The sequence below is a fragment of the Rhinolophus hipposideros genome, assembly GCF_964194185.1.
Source record: "Rhinolophus hipposideros genome assembly, chromosome: 25".
NCBI lineage: Eukaryota > Metazoa > Chordata > Mammalia > Chiroptera > Rhinolophidae > Rhinolophus > Rhinolophus hipposideros.
In genome coordinates, this window is record NC_138071.1 from 22558035 (window position 1) to 22579264 (window position 21230).

Here is a 21230-nt window from a genome sequence, read left to right on the forward strand (position 1 = left end):
TAGCCCCATCTGGCACGTGACCACTAGAGTAGATTGTGCTACTCTAGATTTTTTAAGTTGGAGATCAGAGTGATGGAGACTGTTGAGTGGTATTTTCTTTGGTGTTTGGCCTCAGGGTTTTCATTGAACCCTGCATTGGAGGCATAGATTGGTCTCACAGTGTCGTTCTATTTGAAATGGAAAAATGGGCTACTTAGGGAACAAAAGGAAAGAATACGTTCAGATCATTTTTTCTAAAATTAATCCCAGTGATACAATATACAGTACAGGATGACAAGTCTAAATATGATGTACATATACGTCGCATCTTTCCAAGTACAAGGAAAAGGAACAAAATGAGTGTCCATCATTGAATGAAAATTTTGGTTCCTGGGTCCTAAGAAAATTAGATTACCCTTCTAAAGGGCTGTTTCTTTGCTCTTGGATGAAATCTACTAACCACTGTCTTTGTGATTTCTTTTCACTTTGGGTATTGAGGAACAAATAGAGGTCACTGTCTTTGGGATAGAGAAAATAAAACAAATTTGATGGTGGAAATATTACAAACTAGACAGAAGTCATAAAAGTGCATGGAAAGGAAAAGATGGATTATAGATCATGATGGATTATAGCAATGTGTGGGTATGGATTTCAAATTCTTTTTTTGTAGTAGTACAACTTTATTACTTGCCAAATGAAGTATTATGAGAAACCTCAATGTATAAAATAAATTGGAGCAGCTCTGGGGGGAGCAGGGCCCCCTGTAGTCACTTTGTCTCCTTGGTGATCTCTGTGGGTTCCTTTATCACCCCGAGGCTGCCATGGATCTGTATTGGAAGACGTGTCCAATTTTAACTCTGCCCCTTGCTTGCAGTTTTACATTGGGAAAGTCACGTAATGTTTGACCTGGATTTCTCATCTATAAACTTAAGGAGTTAGGCCCAAGATCCTTTCCGTTCTGGAAATGCTTTGACATCTTCAAGGTGGAGAACATAGCAGCTTTCATTCGAGAAAACTTCTTGTCAGAAGGGAGCTTTTCAAACACGACGGAAATATTTAGTAATTGCTTCTGTTCCTGTGTAGGACCAGGACCCTGCTGCGTTTGGTGAAAACTCTCAGCTGCTGATTTCTTCCAGACATTATCTGAACATCCGCTACACCCTGCTGCCCTACCTCTACACCCTTTTCTACCGCGCCCATACCTATGGCGAGACTGTAGCGAGGCCGCTGGTCCATGAGTAAGTTTCCTGACCTGCAAAGCCTCCCCTTCACATCATAATTTCACTGTCCTTGTTCGTAGGAACAAGGTTCATTAGGACCTTGCTGCCATACAATGTACTGCTCTCCCTTATGGAGCCTTCACCTGCCTCTTTGTTTTCCAGGTTCTACCAGGACCCAGCTACCTGGGAGGTGCACGAGCAGTTCTTATGGGGGCCTGGACTCCTCATCACGCCTGTTCTTTATGAAGTGTGTTTATAATCTAAACCATGGGGTGGGATATCACCCTTGTTCTCCTGGCTCTACACCCTGAGGCCTGGGTCTCTTGGGCTGCATTTAAATATAAACATGAATATAAATGAGGGAGAGATCATGAAAGTTTAGAAATTAGAAAACTCATGATTCTTGGACCCTCTGCCTCCCCTGGCAGAGGGCAACTGCCCTCTGGAAACTGGGCAGTTGATGGAAATGGAAATGGAAACTGAAACAGTTTCCATTTGGCAAGATTACATCAAAGCCTTCGCCTTGAAGCGTATGAACATGGACAGGGCTCCAGAGGCCTTGGGCTGGCCATCTGTGCATGTTTCCCTTTGAACGAACAGGATATGCTCTTGGAGTTAGACAGAGAGAAGAGGTAGGGAGCAGAGCAGGGAGGGAGAGAGGAGTGCTGGGTAAGGGCGTCCATGGATCAGGGACTGCAGCACCCTCCCTGAGTGTGATTTGGGGCAGGGATGAGGGGAGGCGTGTGGGGGAGGGGTCTGTTTTATGGCAATTAGTGTAGAAACATGCAAATTTGCCAACATACTCGTGTTGCTGGTGTTTACACCACACCAGCTCATGGCAAGTCCTGCTCACTAGCAAGGGGTCGTGCTGGAAGGCTCTCCTGGGGGCCTGGCTGTTTCAGTCTCTGCCCACCTGTCAGATTACACAGGTAACTCAGTGCATGCCCATCGTCTCTGCTTCTCTTAGAAAGGTCTGGAGCCTCGAAGCAAAACAAACTTGGGAAACGGCCCGACCCGTCTGAGTATCTGCGTTCCTGTTTGTAGGAGGGGAGGCCCCCAGCCTCCTCAGGACTGTTGAGATCTGCACAGGCAGCCACGTGTGGAGTTCCTGTGTAAACGGGAAAGGGCTGTGTTGATGTTGTTGCTCATTGTTGTTTCCCTAGGGTGTGGACCGAGTGAAGGCATACATACCAGACGCCATCTGGTACGACTATGAGACAGTAAGTGAGGCAGCCGCGTGGCCCACACACCGGCCTCTGGCAGAGGGAGGCTCCGAGGCTGCAGTGCGGGGAGCTTGGGATCGTACGAGCTCTCACATTCAGTCGATTGTGGGTACTTTTCTGTGAGGAAGGCCTTCCCAAATGTACAGTGAAATCATTGGAAGAACTGGCCTAGGCTGATGGGAATTTTCATTATGTCCACCTATCTGTTACGCAGCTGTCAGGACTAGTAATAGGACTTCGGCGGTGAAAACTGAGAGAATTAAAGCCCAGTTGTGGGTTCACAGCATGGGAATAGGGTAGGTTGGAGACCCAGCTCTGCTATCTACTACCTGTATGCCTTGGGCAGGTCACTTCATATTGGGCTCTCTGTTTTCCTCTTCTTTACAATGAGGCCGCTGAACCACAAGGGCTCTGAGGTTCCACATAGCCCAAAGGGCCTATTGTCTAATCTGTTTTCCTTTGTTTGTTAGCAAGTAGCCATCCAATGGAGGAAACAATTGGTGGAGATGCTACTGCCCCCTGATAAGATAGGACTTCACCTTCGAGGGGGCTACATATTTCCCACCCAGCAGCCAAACACAACCACAGAGACAAGGTAAGTTCCTCACTCTTCTAAGGGGTGACGGCTTTTCTGCTCCAAAGGGCTACAATAGGGATGAAAAGTAGATAAACCAAGGGAAGACATATCCAGTCAGTAATCTTCCTCCCCATCTTTCAAGGTAAGGTTGGCCCCAAATTGGCATCTTGGTCTTTATTTAGCAGGGAGTAAGTGTAGCCTTAGTTCCTTTACATTTCACTTCTGGATTGAATCAGATTATAAGAACAGTCAAAACAATCACCCATGAGGATTTCCTTATGGTCAGAAATTGTCCTCAAGTAGATTTCCTTAGGCGTGAGAGAACGCAAGTTAAATAGGAGACGAAAGTTATCATATGAAAGTCAACATAGCTTCAAGGTCAAGAGCCAGAAAGTTTGGGTTCTAGCCCCAGCTATACGATATACCAGATGTGTTACTGTGTCCTCTCTGTGTTTTTATTTATCATTTGTAAACCAGGGATGATGATAGCTTGACTTTTTAGAGTTATTATGAGGCTTGATTGAAACAATGTAACTGATTTTATATACATAGGACACTTAGAATTGTTCCTGGTACATAGTATGTATCCAGTAATGCTAACTGTTGGTATTATCACAAACCTAGTTTTCAGTAGGAACCCTCACCTTCAACTGTTCTCCCTGGGTTCATTCACTACTAACCTCTGCTGTCTACTCACTCCCAGCTTCCATGTTTCCATACAAGGTCAATATATACTCAGCTTCTAGAGTAGACACTGAGATTCTATGTCCATGGGGCATGCAGGGAGCTGGTTTAATATAGTTCTATCTCTTCTTCATTCTCTGAATCTGAGAATTGCTCTTTTGCAGTCGGAAGAATTCCCTGGGACTCATTATTGCCTTGGACTATAAGAGAGAAGCAAAGGGCGAGCTGTACTGGGATGACGGTGTGTCTGCAAGTATGTGTCCTTATGGTCCCATCACTGCAGTGCCCAGTGAAACTAGTCACCGCGGGCTGGCGCAAACCCTATTGTCATCGATGCCGATTTCTGTAGCTTAGAATCAATTTCTTCGGAAGTGTGGTTAGCCAATTATCATACATTAAAATAGACTTCAAATGAGCAGCTGCTGTATTCTCGACTCTACCAAAGCAACAGACATGATTGGATTTAGTTTAATTATTCTCTCCTCTGGGTATCGTTATTAATACCAAATAACACATTTTGCGGGTAGACTTGTAAAATAACTGCTTTGGTTACTGTTGAGTAGGAAGTATCTCATTTGCGTAGTGTGTTTCTCCACTGTAGGATTTCCATATAAGTACCTCCCATAAGCTTATGCTCTGTGATTATATAAAAACCCTGCCCTGCCTGTGCTCCAGGATTTATTAATATTGATTGGTCCTTCTTACTGCACTGTGTGCAAGGGACATGAAGATGAGTAAGATACAGAGTTTGCCCTCGAGGAACTCCTGGTCCAGCAGGATATGTGCATTGTTAATCTGGGCAATTACAGTGTGAATCAAAATGTTTTAAACGCCAGCAAAATAGTCCTTCAAAGTGCCCTGGGAGTTCAGAGGAGGGAGCCCTTCCCGTGGGTTTCACATGTGCAGAAAAGCTTTGTGGCTGTTTGACAGAAACGGGTAGAATGTGGGTAAGCAGAGCTGGATGGCAAAAGGGAAGAGCGTGACCGCACAGCTTCTGTGTCCCGTGTAACAGGGACCCCTCAACCTTTGTCTTTCAGATGCTGTAACTGAAGAGAACTATATTCTGTATAATTTTTCTGTCACCTCTGTAAGTACTGGTTTTTGAAGAACACACAGTGTGCTTTCTTTTCTGTGATTGCTTGTTGAGTTTTGGATTTGCCCGAGGGGCTTAGTTGTGTGGAATAGGAACACTGCCTGACTCCCATGGCCCCGGAAAAGATTAAAGTTAACATGAAAGTTTTTAATGTCTGTTAGATGTATAAGCCCAGTAAAAATTCAGTCTGAGTTCAGTGAAGAACTCATATTTTTTCTGGGAAAAATAATCATTGACTCTGAGTTTTCTATGGATGAGTCCTGGCCTCAAAGATGGGCCCTTATTTGAGAGAGTGCAAGTGTGTGTGGTATGTGGAGATGTGTGTGTGTCGGGGAGGCAGGGGGTGAGTACCTTTTGGAAGTTCTTGGCTAGCAGTTTTCCTTTTCAGCCCCTAAATATTGGCCTTGGGCACAGTCATGAAGTGACAGTTTTGAGAGGTTGGAAGACATAATGTCACTGGCCTTGTCTCTATTTCCCAAGGGAACCAAGAGAAAGAAAGGCAATGAGGCTGGCAGACGATGGGAGAATTCTAATGTGGTTTTGTCAGAAGCCTGATTGTACATGGGCAGAGATTTATTTGTGGAGCACTCTTTCCCTGATGTCTCCTTTCTTTTAAATTCATATTGTTTTCTCAGTGATACTGTTTATTTTGAGATAATTATAGAGTGCCGTGTAGTTGTAAGAAATAATACAGAGAGCTCCCTTTTACTCTCTACCCAGTTACATCTCATGAAGCTATAGGATAATGTGACAATAAGGATATTGGCATTGATACCAGGCTAGAGAATATTGCCATCACCACAAGAAGCCCCCATGTTGCTTTTATAGCTGCACCTACTTGCCTCTCTCCACTCCCCTTTCTTAGCCCCTGGCAACCACCAATCTGTTCTCCGTTTCTGTAATTTTGTCCTTTCAAGAATGTTACAAGAATGGACTCATACAACATATAAGCTTGGGGATTGGCTCCTTTTCCATCTAATTCCCCTTTAGCTTTAGTCTTCAGCTCCACCTTCTTTGTTATAGCTCAACTTTGTAACTTTTGGATGGTGGTTTCCTGAATAAGTTATCTAATACCTCTGGGCTTCAGTCTCCTGATCTGAAGAATGGGGAACATTATAGATTCAATCCCATAGTTTACTGTGAGAATTGATTGAGATAATACAAGTAAAATGCTTAGTCCAGTGCCTGGCACATAGTAAGTATTTATATACATCTTAGCTCTTATCAGCATTATCATTGAAATGAAAAGAAACAATTGGGGGGGGGGACATTATTTTGTGCGTATGTCTATTCCTTTGTGAGCCAATGAGTCCCTTGTGTGCTTGTGTCTTTTTGTTTGGTTTGTGATACCATCTTGTCCACTTGAAAATTCCATGATGACAGGAACATTTTCTGAGTAACAAAATCAATAAATAACCAGTGAACCAAAGCAAGCATGACATATTACTGAAAGATTTAGGACTGTTAAGAGTGTGGGTTAACAAATTCTCTGGGGACAATCCTCTGGCACTATTGAGAACCTCAGAGATAAAGAACATAACAGATCTCAGAAAGAAAGAAGTTGAGTGGTATTTGGGCATAGTTAGAGTGTGATGTACTTGGTCTCTAACCTGACTTTTTCCCCCCCTAGAACCATCTACAGGCAAAAACTATACGTAATAATTATACGGACCCTGACAACCTCATGTTTACAGATATCATAATCTTGGGAATGGACAAGCAACCTACCAACTTTAGAGTCGTAGTTGAGGATGTTAACACCACCATTTCAAACGTTTACTACAATGCTTCATCGAAGGTGGGAGATGGTTCCGTTTTGTCATCCTGTAGAGTCCTTGCCAAAAGCCCTGGCCTGAGATTCTGACAACTAGCTCTCCCTTGCTTTTCTGAGTTTGGATAGTAACCGAGACCAGTGGCATGCTGGGAAATCTACCATATCATAGGCAGGATGCAGAAGGAGAAACGTGTGTGTGCGTCACACGGACCCCTACACTTTGCTTCGTTAACGCTATGAAGAGGACAGTTCTTTCAGTGAAACACTGAAGGAAGACAGTTCTTCTCTAGGCAAATTTAAAACTAGACATGCTGCTTCCGGGTGTGATGTAGTTTGATACATTATTCGAACTATGTTATTCGATACATTCTGGAGAGTATTTACACATTTACCCTGTCTTTGAAGTTAAAGACTCCCTTTGAGACATGGCTGATATTTTACCTTAGTGTTTTAAGCTTTTTAGCAAATATATCATTATAGAGAATGACAGTTCAATAAAACACAAGGAGTCATCCAGTTTTATTCTTATTGGATGATTCCCTTACATGATAATCTCAGACAAAAGATTCCAATTGTTGGTTGAATATTCCAAGTGCTAACAAGTCCACTACTTCTGAGGGCAGCCCCCTTCCATTTTGTCAACACAGAGAGCAAAGGATAGGAGCTTGTGTTCTAGAGTTAGGCAGAATGGGATTCCAATCCTAGCTCTACCATCTTGGGCAAAACATTAAACCTCTATGAACCTCAGTTTTCTGGTTTGCAGAATGGACATGGTCCTATTTTTCACAGCATAGGATCGCTTTATAGGATGAATAGAGATAATGCATATGAAGTGGTCGTCAGAGCCCCTGGCCCACATGCGTGCTCAGTAAAGGTTAGCCATTGTTATGATTATCGTATTATTAAAATGTATGAGCATCACTCCCAGAAGGGAATGGTCTAACAATGACAACCACGCCTCTGACCTGTAGCCCTTCCCATTCAGTATTCCACGGTCACCCGAGGAGGTGAGAAAGTTCAGGAATAAACCAAGTGCCTTTCCTGACAGGGAGATCGAAAGCCCCAGAGGAAAAACAATAATTTTCCACCTACTCCATGGCTAAGTGGTACTGGATGCAGAGATTAGCTCTCCCAGTCCTGACTTTCAGACCATCAGAGAAGCCTATTGTCCAGGTATGTCCTCATTTGTCACCTTGGCCTCTTTTCTCTTTCCTCAGGTGGTGATAATCACTGATCTCAAGCAACTGGCCCTGGGAAAAAATTTCTCCATTGCGTGGCATCTTCCGGTCAGTGACCTGGAAAAGTTCAACTGCTACCCTGAGGAGCCCACTGCCTCTGAGAAGATTTGCAGCCAGCGGGGATGCCTGTGGGAGGTACGTGTGAGGAGTGGGTTGCCACGGTGAGCCGGAAACTGTGAAAACTGTCCCACGAGAAGCACCTAGAAAACACTTCCTGAGTGCTGCTGGTTTGAATGGACTCATTCTTTAGGAGGAAAATGACCCTCTGTCCAAGGATGCATTATTTCGCCAACTCTGAGTGACAGGTGATCCGTGTTTTCCTCCGAGATCCTGAATCAGAAGAGACTCATTGCTGCTGTGGCTCTCTCTTTCCTCCAACCACATTACTTTAAATGCCACTTTCATTTTTAACATAGCAATAATACATTGTGCATTGAATATTTTAAGTGGTTTTTTTCCCCATCTATTCGAGAGTCCAAGCAGGAAGATGAGGTACAACTCTTTCTCTCCATTTGAAAAACAGAGAGAAAGAAAGCCGGAGAAAAGAAGTGATTTCCTCAAGATCACAATGGGGCATTGGGGACCCGGGGAGCAGAACCCTGCCTTAGGATTCCAGTCTCCAGATCTGGCTTCCTGCTGACCCTCACTACTGACCTATAATAGGAGGCGTGCGCAAATGTGTGTGTGTGTATGAGAGAGAGAGAGAGAGAGAGAGAGAGAGAGAGAGAGAGAGAGAGAGAGAGAGAGGGAGAGAAACGAATGTATTCATTTGCTGGGGTTTCCATAATGAAGTACCACAAACTGGGTGACTGAAAATAAGAGAAATTTGTTATCTCAGTGTTTTGGGAGCTTGAAGTTCAAGGTCAAGGAGTTGGCAAGACTGTTTCCTTCTGAAGGCCATGAGGGAGAACCTGTTCCATGTCTCTCTCCTAGCTTCTGGTGGTTTGTTGGCCATCTTTGGGGTTCCTTGGTTTATGGAAACATCACCCCAATCTCTGCCTTCATCTTCACAGGGTGTCATCTCCCTGGGTACATGTCTGTTTCTGTGTCCAATTTCCCCTTTAATTAGGACACCGGACGTATTAGATTAGGCCTACCTGGATGACCTCATTGAACTAGATCACCTGCAAAGATCTTATATCCAAATAAGGTCACCTTCACAGGTACCAAGGGTCAGGACTAAACATCTTTGGGGTGAATGTAACTCAACCCCTAATAATGGACCTGGTGTCAGAGACTTAGTCTGTGCTAACCAACTTCTTTATTAATCAGAGCCTCGGCTGACCGAGAATTCCTCCTCTTGTTCCAGCACACAACCGTTCCTGGCGTGCCCACCTGTTTCTATGACACCGTCCCTCAGTATGCTGCCAGCAACATTCAGTATTTGCCCACTGGCATCACCACAGACCTTACCCACCTGACGGCCTCTGAGTCAATGCGAGCCAGGTCAGCACCACGGGACACGCAACCCCCCTCCGCAGCAAAGGCGGCTGCCTCCGATCCTCTCTCTGCTGAAACGAGCTTCCTTAACCTCAGGGTGATCTACCACACAGAAAACATGCTGCAGTTCAAGGTAATCCCCGTGGGGCCGGTTCTGGTCCTCAGCGTGGTCTGAACGTGCAGCTCCGTGTGGATGGAAGTCATGCAAGCGTCTTTTACACATGAAGGTGTGGAGGCCCAGAGAGATGAAAGTCAGAAAGTTAGGCAACAGGAGAGCCAGGAGGTGACCTTTGATCTAACGATGGGTGCTCTAAGTCACAAACATCTTTCTTAGCCCTGAGAAAAATGTATCTTCTCTGTCGTAAACCCATGAGTGGCATTAGCTCACTTCCAACGTTAGAGTTACGTCTCTGGGAGAGGTTCTGCAGTGTTGGCAGGCATCGAAATTACCTGCAGATCTTATGAAAACTCAGAAGGCTGGGCCTCACCCCCAGGGTTTCCAGCCCAAGAATTTGCATTTCTAGAAAGTTCCCCAGGAATGCTGATGCTCTAAGAGGCCACACTCTGAGACCCACCGAGCTGCTCAGATAGAAGGCAATGTGAGCCACATGTGTATTCTAATAACCGTAGTTTTAAAAATATATTTGTAAAAAAGTCAAGGGAAATTGATTTTAATAGCATTTTACTTAACCAGTGTGCTAAAATATTATCATTTCACCGTGTAATGCAAATGGGCTTGTTGCGATACTACTGTAGAATCTTCAAATCTGGTGTGTATTTTGCACTTATAGTAAATCTCAGTTCAGACTAGCAATTTCAAGTGCTTAATGGTCATATGTGGCCAGTGGCTACCGCCTTGGACAGCTTAGCTCTAGACATTGCTTTTCACATTTTCATGTTGGATGAATCACCCCTGGGGATCTTGTGAAAATGAAGATTCAGATTCAGAAGGGGTGGGGTGGGGCCTGCAATTCTGCATTCCTAACGGGCTCCCAGGGAATATTGCTGCTTTGGGTCTGAGAAACAGAGTGATGAGAAGTAAGACTTTGGACAAGACTTGTCCTAAGCATAATATATAGGTGAACACTGTGACGAGAAAAAGGACAACTGCCCCGAATGGTGGTATTGCCTGATCTTGCGTAACACCATGCCTTTCTCTCATTTCTCCCACACAACAATCCTGTTAGGTAGGTGGGAACAAATGGTGGGTACGGAAGAACAATCTTAGGAATGGAAAAGGTGAGCAACATCTGGCAGCTTCACTAGTAAGAAGATCTCCAAGTCTGTATGAAAACCCAGTGCTCTAATGTCTAACATATACACATGTGTTCACACAGAATCTTACAGTTACGTGCACATGCCACACACTCATACTCTCTCTCTCTCTCTCTCTATATATATATATATATGTACGTATATACGTACGTATATACGTACATATATACATATACATATACATATACATATACATATACATATACGAGTCTACACCCTTAAATCACACATTCTTCAGTGGGGTGCCCTCCCTGCCTTCCGATGGGTATTACTGAGGCAGTTTTGCAGTTCAGGATCTGTGTCCGGTATAGCAGATGGGTAAACCTCACATCGATTGGTGCCTCCTGATGGGAACTGAATTTTACGAGTTGCCATGAGGGGTTTTTAGGTTTGGGATTCCATCAGAAAGTCTCTTTCTGTCTCCTTGTCAGATCTATGATCCCACTAATAAAAGGTATGAGGTCCCAGTGCCTCTGAACACCCCTCGCTCTCCTGTTGGCTCCCCTGCAAACCGTCTGTATGACGTCAGGATTCAGACCAATCCTTTCGGGATCCAGATTCGACGAAAAAGCTCCGACACTGTGATGTAAGCACTATTTATTTGGTTCTAATTAGAGTGGTTCTAAATCTAATTACAGTGGTTCTATTCTAATTAATGCAAGTGAAATATTAAAGTTGGAGACTCTAAGTGGGTGTTTGTTTTTTAAAGTGAGGATATCTGTTACACCCAAATTCAGTGGGGATAGTCTTTTCAATGAGTCATTCACTCAACAAGAAAAATTAATCAAGGGTTTAAAAATACTAAGTGTTGCTTGATTTCAGAAAAAGAAAAATACACGTGCTACTCCCTGTTCTTGTTGAGTACAACAGATAACGTAAAATAGAAATCCATTCTGTATATGCCTCATCTAGAAAGAGTCAGGAGAGAGGAGCAAAGGTTACTAAGGAAAGTGAAATGGCATCTGATAGTCTTGGCTTCTACTTACTCTATAGATGTAAAGCTTTTTCACAGTGTTCAGATGAAAGCAATGATCACATCTCATTCCTATCCTGCTGCTGAATGGAATGAACTGAAGGTCTGGATTTGGCCTGGGGCTGACATTGCCCATCTTCACAGGAACTGTCACCTGTATGTGGGCATGTGGACATACAGGCTCCCTTTGACGACATGTCTGACTGTCGGTTGACTACTTTGATAAGAAGTTCTTGGGCCAATCTGGAAAAGTCAGTCTAACAGTTTCACACTTTTCTGCTGGAAAATTTGCTTAAACCTTATGCATTTAGTCATACATTTATTCAAGCGGATCTGCCAGGCAATGAGAACGAGAAATACAGAAATGAGTGAGGCTCTCAAGGGGCCCAAAACCAAGAGAAGGAGTTCTCAGTCTTGCAAACTACAGAACAAAATTGCAAGCAGAGTACCGTGGTAGTGGGTCCCGTCCATTCTTATGACCTGGGTCATCTCACAGCGTTTGAAGCTGGATCCAGATGTCCAACGACTGAGGAGACTTCTGCGTCAGCCAGACATCCTACATGTCTCCTCTGCTCACGCTGGCCTGTGAGCAGCTCAGCATGACGTCTTCCTCTGTGTTGCAGTTGGGACTCGCAGCTCCCCGGCTTCACCTTCCACGACACGTTCCTTTCCATTTCTACTCGTCTCCCCTCTCAGAACATCTACGGCTTTGGGGAAACTGAGCACACGACTTTCAGAAGAAACATTAGCTGGAACACGTGGGGAATGTTTGCTCGAGATGAGCCACCAGGGGTAAGCACAGAGGAATGAGGTTTTCCATCCGTTTCTCTTGGGTGAATTTATTTTAACCGATATGCCCATATATGGTACCCTCTTCATCAGCTTTACCTTATATTCATAAATTCTGTTCTTAGATGAAAGAGGCCATATGTTATGACCTCTGTCCCTAAAAAACATTAGATAGATAGATAGATAATCTTTTAGTCTTTTAGAATATATATATATATATATATATATTATATATACACACACATATATATATTCCCTGTGGACTATGAATTTTATTTCATAAACTTTTTATTACTCTGTCACGCACACATAGAAGAAGACACTCTCTTTGTTCTGGAGAGGCTGATAGGCTAGGAAGAGACTTGCAGAAATAATGGTAACAGGGTGACCAGTGCTATAAGAGAATTACGTAACAATCAGCTAGGAAGACATGGAGGGGGTGGCACTTAGCTTTTTACTTGGGGTGGCAGGGAGAGTCAAGCAAGGCTTTACAAAGGCTGTAACATCGTGCTTGAATTTTCAGTGTGGAGGGTGAGTTCGCTGTTTGGTTATGAGGGGGAAACAATTTCTTAGATTTTTCTCTTTTTGATTACCTACCTGCTCTCCCCCATGACTCTCCCAGTACAAGAAGAATTCCTATGGCGTCCACCCCTACTACATGGCACTGGAGGAAGATGGCAGCGCCCATGGGGTGCTCCTGCTAAACAGCAATGCCATGGGTAAGACAGGCATCTTTCCCGTGGACCACCGTAAACAGCTGTGACCCCTTTATTGAGATCTGGAATATCACTCGAAATAGGGAAATTCAAGGGCAAGGGAAATAGGACAAATAAACTGCCCTTTCATTTATTTGTTTATTCAAGATATATGAGGAACTCTAGGCCCGGTATTAGGAGTAAAATTTTCTCTAAACATGGTCCCTACTTTTACATGACATTATTTTACTGTGACCTTTTAACTCTCTTTCACAGAGTGATATAAAATGCTGAGACTGAGATAATCTTTGGGGTACCCGACAATCCATCTCTGATTCCACTGTATGAGAGAAGACTTTTTAGAGGACGTGGGCACTAAAGAAAGAGTGAAAAGAGCCTTTTTTAGGGTAGATTTTCTATGTGGGTGATACAGGTTCAAGGACGCACCTCATCTTTTTTCTTTCTTTCTTTCTTTCTTTCTTTCTTTCTTTCTTTCTTTCTTTCTTTCTTTCTTTCTTTCTTTCTTTCTTTCTTTCTTTCTTTCTTTCTCTCTCTCTCTCTCTCTCTCTCTCTCTCTCTCTCTCTCTCTCTCTCTCTCTCTCTCTCTCTCTCTCTCTCTCTCTCTCTCTCTTTCTTTTTTTCACAGATGTGACATTCCAGCCCACACCTGCCCTCACGTACCGCACCACAGGAGGGATTTTGGACTTTTATATGGTTTTGGGGCCAACCCCCGAGCTTGTAACTCAGCAATACACTGAGGTCAGAAGTCATTCTATTTGTTGATAAAGCATCCAGTGATTACTGGGTATTACCACACTCTTAGCTCTGAGAAAGGCCAGTTACTTTCTAATGGTCCTTGGGTCTCTTTATTGCATTATCATTGTCTTTGCTGAAAAAGTCAGGTTTTACTGTTAAGGGGCGATAAAGGCAAATCTGTAATCCCGTATGTCTCTTAATTATTTGATAAATAGCTTTTTTAAGAATCTCTACTCAGTAATAACTACTGAGCTCTCAGGTTTCCTAGAGTGGAAGCTCTAGAATATAGGGAGACTATCTATCATTCTGCATTCCATGGTTGTTTCACGTTTATTTGCCTTTCTTCTTTTTCTCGAGTGAGGTCTCTTAGATCAGACAGTACTCAGTAAATCTGTTCAAGTTGCTTCAAACATGAGCCAACTATATTTTCTCCCCTAAGAAATCTACTTGGATCCATTTTTCTTTTTTATTCTAGTTGATTGGTCGGCCAGCAATGATTCCATACTGGGCCTTGGGATTCCAGCTGAGTCGCTATGGATACCAGAATGATACTGAAATCTCCAATTTGTACGATGACATGATGGCAGCCCAGATTCCCTATGTATGAAACCCTCACTCAGCCTGTGGTTTAATTAGTTATGGGGATTTGTGGCTAATTATAGATTTAAAATATCTTCACAGAGATAACTGATGACTACTTCAGTGCAAAGAAAATGCAGCTGTGGAGATAGTCCTGTGTGGAAACAATTGCTTTTTAAATTTATTTTGTGCTGCACTTTTAAATCAAGGGTTCAAAACTGAAGGACATGTATCTTTCAGAAGTTAGCAGAGGGTATTGTTATTCCCTGTCTGTTGCCAGGAATATCCTACAGTATCTGTAACGGGGCTTAAGCCATGACTTTGGGGATTTCTAAATGGGAATCATGTCAAGATTACGACAATTTTAGGAGATTATACTGTGACTGTCCTTGGAGAGGATGGATATAAAGTGACGACATGAAAGAAAGTAGTTAAAACCAAGCCTTCATGTTCTCTGAAACACGAATATGCATGTGTGCAGATCCTACAACCACCACCTAGCCTCTAGTTAAGCCCTTAGAAGTGTAGTCAATTGCTGTCAGTAAGCAGAATTCCACAAATTACATGTTCTTTCTTCTCTTATAAAGACCAAATTCTCATCACTCATTCTCTTTCTATGCTTTTAATTCACCTCCTGAGATTGTGGAGGGCAAACCATGTTTGGAAGATGAGAATAAAATAAAGTCTTATGATGTTCTCATCAAAGGTAAATTGAAACATCCATCAAGGCTTAATTTTTTTGTTTTCACATACTACTATACTAGATACTTCCTGAATGTAAATTAGAAAAGATAGGAAAATTAAAAGATTTAAAAAAAAATCCATAGATCTACCTCACCAAGTCAACCAACATTAATAATATGTTGGTTCAATCCTTTCCCAGCTTTGGCTCATGTATATGTCTCTAGTCCCTCAAACAAGTTTTACCTAGAGTATTAAGGCAATACAGGTGATTATCACCATCAGGCTAAAAAAGAAGCATCTCTTTTTTAAAATGAATAGTAACCACTTCAGCCATCCTTCAACAATCACTGACTAAGTGCATTTCATGTGCGGATACCTGCGTTGGTACTGTATAGAGAAAAGGGAAGACAAGGTTCTCACCCCAAGGACCCTCCAGACAAACGGGGATGGTGGAAATAGTATATACAGTTTAGAATGCTATAAAATAATGTAGCTGTAAATGTGAATAAATTCAGTCAGGTTTACCGAAAAAAGAAAAGGAAAACAGATATGCAATCTTTTCTGTTTTTCTGGGGAGTCCTGCTTTCTACCCTTGAATATTTAAGTAGCACTGTTTCTTTTTTCATAGCTCATCGAATTTGAGATTTGTAGAGTGGATAAGATATGAATTGAGGGAAGGAAAGGGGAGAGAGCTCCAGTTGGGGGAACAAAAGAAGAAGAAATGGGGATAGGTGATCTGTATGCATGAATCAGAAAGCAATTTAAAAAAAATTTTTATGAAATTTATTGGGGTGACATCGGCTAGTAAAATCATCAGTTTCAAGTGTTCAATTCTGTAATACATCATCTGTATATTGCATTGTGTGCTCACCATGCAGAGTCAGTTCTCCTTCCATCACCATATATTTGGCCCCCTTTACCCTCTTCTACCACCCACCTGCCCCTTTCCCCTCTGGTAACCACTAGAAAGCAATTTTAATCAGCAGATGGAGAAGCCCCCCTAGGGGAATAATGAGATACATTCGAAGGGACCTGGGCTGGGCTTAGCTAGCAGCAGGACCTGCCTGGCAGAGGAGTGTGGGTGCCCTGAGGATTACTCTGCGGGATCCCAAACACCCCGCTTCCTCCTTCCTGTAGGATGTGCAGCACGTAGACATAGATTACATGGACCGGAAGCTGGACTTCACCCTCAGCACCCACTTTCAAAACCTCGGTCTCCTGATTGAGCGAATGAAGAAAAATGGCACGAGATTTATCCTCATTCTGGTAGGTCTTTGGAAAGCTTAAATCCCATTTTCTGTTTCTATGTTCGTGGTTCAAAAATAGTACCATTAAGGGGAACTAGAAGAGGGGTACACGGGAACTCCCTGCACATTTTTGCAACTTACTGTGGATCTATAGTGGTTTTTTTTAAGTTTTGAAAAGCAAATCAACAAAAGAGGACAGAACAAATGAAAACAAGGGCTTTTAAAAGACAATACTTTGCAATGTTGATTTTTCCTGACTGTCATTGAGATGTGATTTATTGCTACATTACTATGTTCTCTTGAAGAATAAGAACTGTGGGCTAAAATACTGAATATAACAGCAAAGAACGTTTTATTGTTTCAGGCCATGCCTCAAAATAGCTGTATTTTAGTCTCACCTTTACCGTAGGGGTTGCAAAAACCTCTGAAATTATGTTATCACCTAGCAGTGGTGAGGCTCAGGGGACTTATTTCTTCTTCATTAAACTCACCAATAATGGAGGGAAGATACAGAATACCAATTTATTACTTTACATTGGAAGTTATATCTCAGTTAAACATAGAAGTAGTTACCTGCAAATGATCCTCCTTTCTAGCTTCCCAAAATTAGGGCATTTGCTGACTTTTTTTTTTGTTAGTTCATTCATTCATTCATTCATTCATTCATTCATGTATTCATCAAGCACCGGGTCTTTGAAAAGCACTATTCTAAAAAATGTGTGCGTGTGTGTGTATGTGTGTGTGTGTGTGTGTGTGTGTGTGCAATCTAAATTACTAAATAAAACAATGTCCTTTTTCTTATAGGGATTATATCCTATTGAAGGCATACAGCCAATAAATAAACATTCAAAATATAATTTTGGATGGTGGTAATTTATACGGCAGTTGTGGAATAGGATACTGTTATAGAGAATAATTGGGGCAGGAAAGGGATGGGGTAGATGGGACGGCCACTTTAAATGGACAGGCTGGGTCACAGAATAGAAGAAAGAAGTTTCCTAGTCATAAAGAATATTGCTATTACACTGCGGAAACACAATAAATTGGCTTTCTCCAGTTGAGAGTCATGTCTTGTTCATCTAGTTTATCTCCAGGAATTGTTTTCAAACATTAGCATGCTTTTTTTCCCCCTCAAGAATTTTATAGAGAAATACCAGTATATTATTTTACTTCTCAGCTACCCAGGAGGCAAATTGTCCATGAGTTGTGTTTTTGTTTGTTTGTTTATATTGAAGTTCATCATTTCTTTCTGCACTGCGAATGGTTAAAATTTTGGAGGGGCTTTTTCTTGGAAATGCTTTTCTCATGTTTCCTGTTTTAAACCCTCTTATTGTAGGATCCAGCCATTTCTGGAAACGAGACCCAGTACCTCCCTTTTACCAGAGGGCAGGAGAATAACGTGTTCATCACATGGCCCAACACCAGTGATATTGTCTGGGGAAAGGTAAAGATTGGGAGAAGGTACCTGGACTTAATCAGCACTACAATGTCTTGATTGAAAGAGGCTTTTAATAAATCTTGGCAAGATACATTGGGTAATTTATAAATAATGAATGAGTAGAAATCTGTCTGATACTGATTAGCTCAATAAACATTAATAAGACCAAGGTCACAGGTCTTATCCTCTAAAATATCAATGAGCTTTGTTTTATTGTATGGAAATATTGTTTTTTAAAAAAATTATTGGGGTGACAATTCTTAGTGAAATTACATAGATTTCAAATGTACAATTCTGTATTACATCGTCTATAAATCCCATTGTGTGTTCACCACCCAGAGTCAGTTCTCCTTCCATCACCATATAGTTGATCCCCCCATAAACAACAAAAGAACAAGACAAACAAATGAGAATCAAGAACTCATAGACACAGACAATAGTTTAGTGGTTACCTGAGGGTAAGGGGGGTGGGGGGAGGGAGATGATGGTCTGGAAATATTCTTATGTTCCACCCCTTATATATGCCGGCTGGACGTTTAACACTCATAAATAATCCCTGTAAGAATGGCTATGAAGTCTGTGTCGAGCAGTCATCCACACTCAAAACTTGGACTCATCTTTGGCCTATGATGTTTAATCAGCCTCCACACTGAATAAATCACTAACTCCGATAGATTATCCTCCTTCTCCTGTCCGCTTCAATTCCTTTTGAGGGGTCCAATCCTCATCCTTATTGTTTGATTTAGACCAGGGGTGTCCAAACTTTTTTCAACATTTTTCACCAAAGGCCATATGCAGTCAAATACACAAACAGCCGGGCCACTCACTCGAGGTGAAGTACATATTGCCTCACCTGGTTTATTTAAGTAAACTAAATATATTTTTGGAATGTGTTGTGGGCCAATTAAAAATGGATTGCAGGCCGCAGTTGGCCCACGGGCCGCAGTTTGGACACCCCTGATTTAGAGCAACAGAATTTTAGGTGAACCTCCTGACTCCAGATGACAGTAGCTCTTAGCCAGGATTTAAACGCTGCTGTGTAATTACTCTACGCAATCTCCTCTTGTCTGGGTACGTGCCATGTTCACTGTGCCTTTGAATGTTGCTTTCTCAGGTTACCCACATAATACCTGCACTTCAACACCAACTCAAACATTCCCTCTTAGGAGCCATTCAATGACTAGTTTAGTTCTCTCTATTCCTCCCTTTTCTATATTGTTGCCTTCAGAGAGTACAACATACAACTTAGCATTCAGGTTCTGTCTTTGAACTCTTAGAAAACAAGGACTGTTTCTTATTTAAATCTCAGTAGACACAGATGATAGAAGACTGCAGGACCTATAATAAATGCTCAAGCAGTGTTTCCTGAATTAATTCATTAATGTAAATAGTTAATGCCCTTCTAATTATAGTTGAAATTGGTGGATACTTTGGATTTTTTAATGCTTTATATACTTGGGGTTCCCAAAAAGTCATGATGCTGCTTAAAAGTATTGAGGCTAAGTTTATGGGTTGTGAATGGAAATCAATCTTATTTCTTTAGAGTCATACTTCTAATTTGTTATCGATGAAGGGAATTTTGTTGTAGGTCCATGACAGGCGTATCAGAGAGCTGAGTAGTCATTTGAAAGGTGATTGTTCAGAGAATATATTTAAAGTGGTTGATCGCTAAGTTCAAAAATGAAATTTTAATAACTTATGGAATGAATCAAGAGACCCAGCCTATTTTCACCCAACAGAATTTCATATATTTAGACTTTACAATTTATTTAATGGCAGAGAGCCTCAAGAATTGTATTGAAGATGCCTAGCATTAGATTCTAGCATGTGAAATGTCTCAACGTCTGTATGTAATACTTTCAAAAGTTTTATTTTTTCTTTTTCTCTAGGTTTGGCCAGATCTACCCAACGTGAATGTGGATGGATCCCTTGACCATGAAACTCAGGTTAAGGTATTTTTACACAAATTTTTTTGTCTCCATTGCCCTAAATATCTGTATACTTATGAGTTTTATCCTGAAGTTTGGTTGAGTGTGCTTGTCAAATGGTAATTGGCAAAAAAAAAAAAAGTCTCAAATGCAAAATTGAATAAGCAACTCAACTGGAAGTGTGTGGAAGGAAATCATAAATGAAAAACCTTCACCTGTATGCCTTTAATGGGTTGTGTTTTGTTGGAATCTAATGTTGCTTGAAAAATATTGAACCAAAATCTAGACTATTTCACTGGAGACATTCTGAGCAGACTGAGTTTGAATGAATGGTCTTCAGATAAAAAAGAACGTAAGTCAGATCAAAGGAACAATGTCTGATGTCAGCCCTTGATGCCTCATCAACTTGGACATCTGGCTTCCCACCCACTCTGCAGCTCACTTTTTTCTGGATGACTGCGCTCCTTCATTTGGCCAGTGTAGAAAAAGCATTTGTATCTCTACAAGTTTGATAGTTGAGACACTGACGGTGAATTTTCCAATGCATACGTTTAAATGTCCAGTCATAAAATGAATCCCACATTTCAAAGGGACTTAAGATTATCTAACCTCCTAGGAGAATAAAGATGCAATCAGCCTTTCGTGATCTCTTTGTGTGCACAGTAAACCCTGTGTAGCAGCAGCAGCAACAGACGTAGGTTAGGTCACACACACAGGGGGGCACTGCCTTGCACAAGCACCTGCTCATTGGCCCCTTCTGGTCCCCGCATCCCCCTCCAGGGACAGGCTGAGACTCAGGGTGAGAGTGTGTGTTACTCTTACAGCTCTACAGAGCCCACGTTGCTTTCCCTGACTTCTTGCGTAATAGCACAGCTGCATGGTGGAAGAAGGAAATCAAAGAGCTCTACGTAAACCCTCGAGAGCCAGCGAAGAGCTTGAAGTTTGATGGATTGTGGATCGTAAGTACATCCGTAGGGGGGTTTCTTTGGAAATACTAGCCGTCCAAACACAGGGAGGCATTGCAGAGACAAGCAAAGCAGGGAGCTAGGGCTGGAGGAAGGAAAGAGAGGGATACTGTTACAAAATTGAGGTGCTGGGAATTTCAGGAGGAGCAGAGGCAATTGCAGGTCTGCTCAGGGACATGCTGTCAGTGGAAATTGGAGACAATGCAGGAGACATGCCACCACTGGAGGTGAAGCCAGAGAAGGAGTCAGCAAATACCCTGGGTTCTCTTATCTCCCACCCTCCAATCTGTGCCCAGAGCCTCCCACTGGCCAAATGTACCCAGAAGCCAACACTAAGGGAGCCCGAGAGCCCATCCTGTGATACAGGGCAGAACTGGGGACGGGCAAGGCCTGAATCCGGGAGGAAATCGATATTCACCATGGTGCTGGTGGAGACTCCTCTGAGGGAATGGCTTCGAAGGCCTGTTCAGATGCTTGGTACACATGTCAGCTGGGCTGAAGAGCAAGACTTCCTGAGACGTCTTTGGGACATGTGTCCAAAGGCTCTTCTGGTTGTGTTCTTCTAGGGATGGGAAGCAAACCAGTGTCCCAGTTTCCTTCCCCACTGCCCGGTGGCCTGAAATCCTGAGCATACTGTACTCTAAGCAGCTCTGAAGAGCTCAGGGCTGGGCCA

At 42.5% G+C, this 21230-nt stretch overlaps 1 protein-coding gene across 1 annotated transcript in view; it reads left to right on the forward strand.

Annotated features, from left to right (window-relative positions):
- LOC308492962 (maltase-glucoamylase-like) overlaps positions 1-21230 on the forward strand; it is a 172235-nt gene that overhangs the window by 129979 nt on the left and 21026 nt on the right. Inside the window, exons 65-82 of the mRNA XM_081038512.1 lie at positions 1063-1217; positions 1362-1446; positions 2363-2419; positions 2893-3017; positions 3848-3936; positions 4721-4770; positions 6407-6574; positions 7768-7923; positions 9098-9361; positions 10935-11089; positions 12100-12268; positions 12888-12984; positions 13607-13719; positions 14192-14317; positions 16117-16245; positions 17563-17670; positions 19554-19616; positions 20417-20551. Of these exons, the coding sequence (XP_080894638.1) occupies positions 1063-1217; positions 1362-1446; positions 2363-2419; positions 2893-3017; positions 3848-3936; positions 4721-4770; positions 6407-6574; positions 7768-7923; positions 9098-9361; positions 10935-11089; positions 12100-12268; positions 12888-12984; positions 13607-13719; positions 14192-14317; positions 16117-16245; positions 17563-17670; positions 19554-19616; positions 20417-20551 (2244 nt within the window). The remainder of the gene's footprint in view (positions 1-1062; positions 1218-1361; positions 1447-2362; positions 2420-2892; positions 3018-3847; positions 3937-4720; positions 4771-6406; positions 6575-7767; positions 7924-9097; positions 9362-10934; positions 11090-12099; positions 12269-12887; positions 12985-13606; positions 13720-14191; positions 14318-16116; positions 16246-17562; positions 17671-19553; positions 19617-20416; positions 20552-21230) is intronic.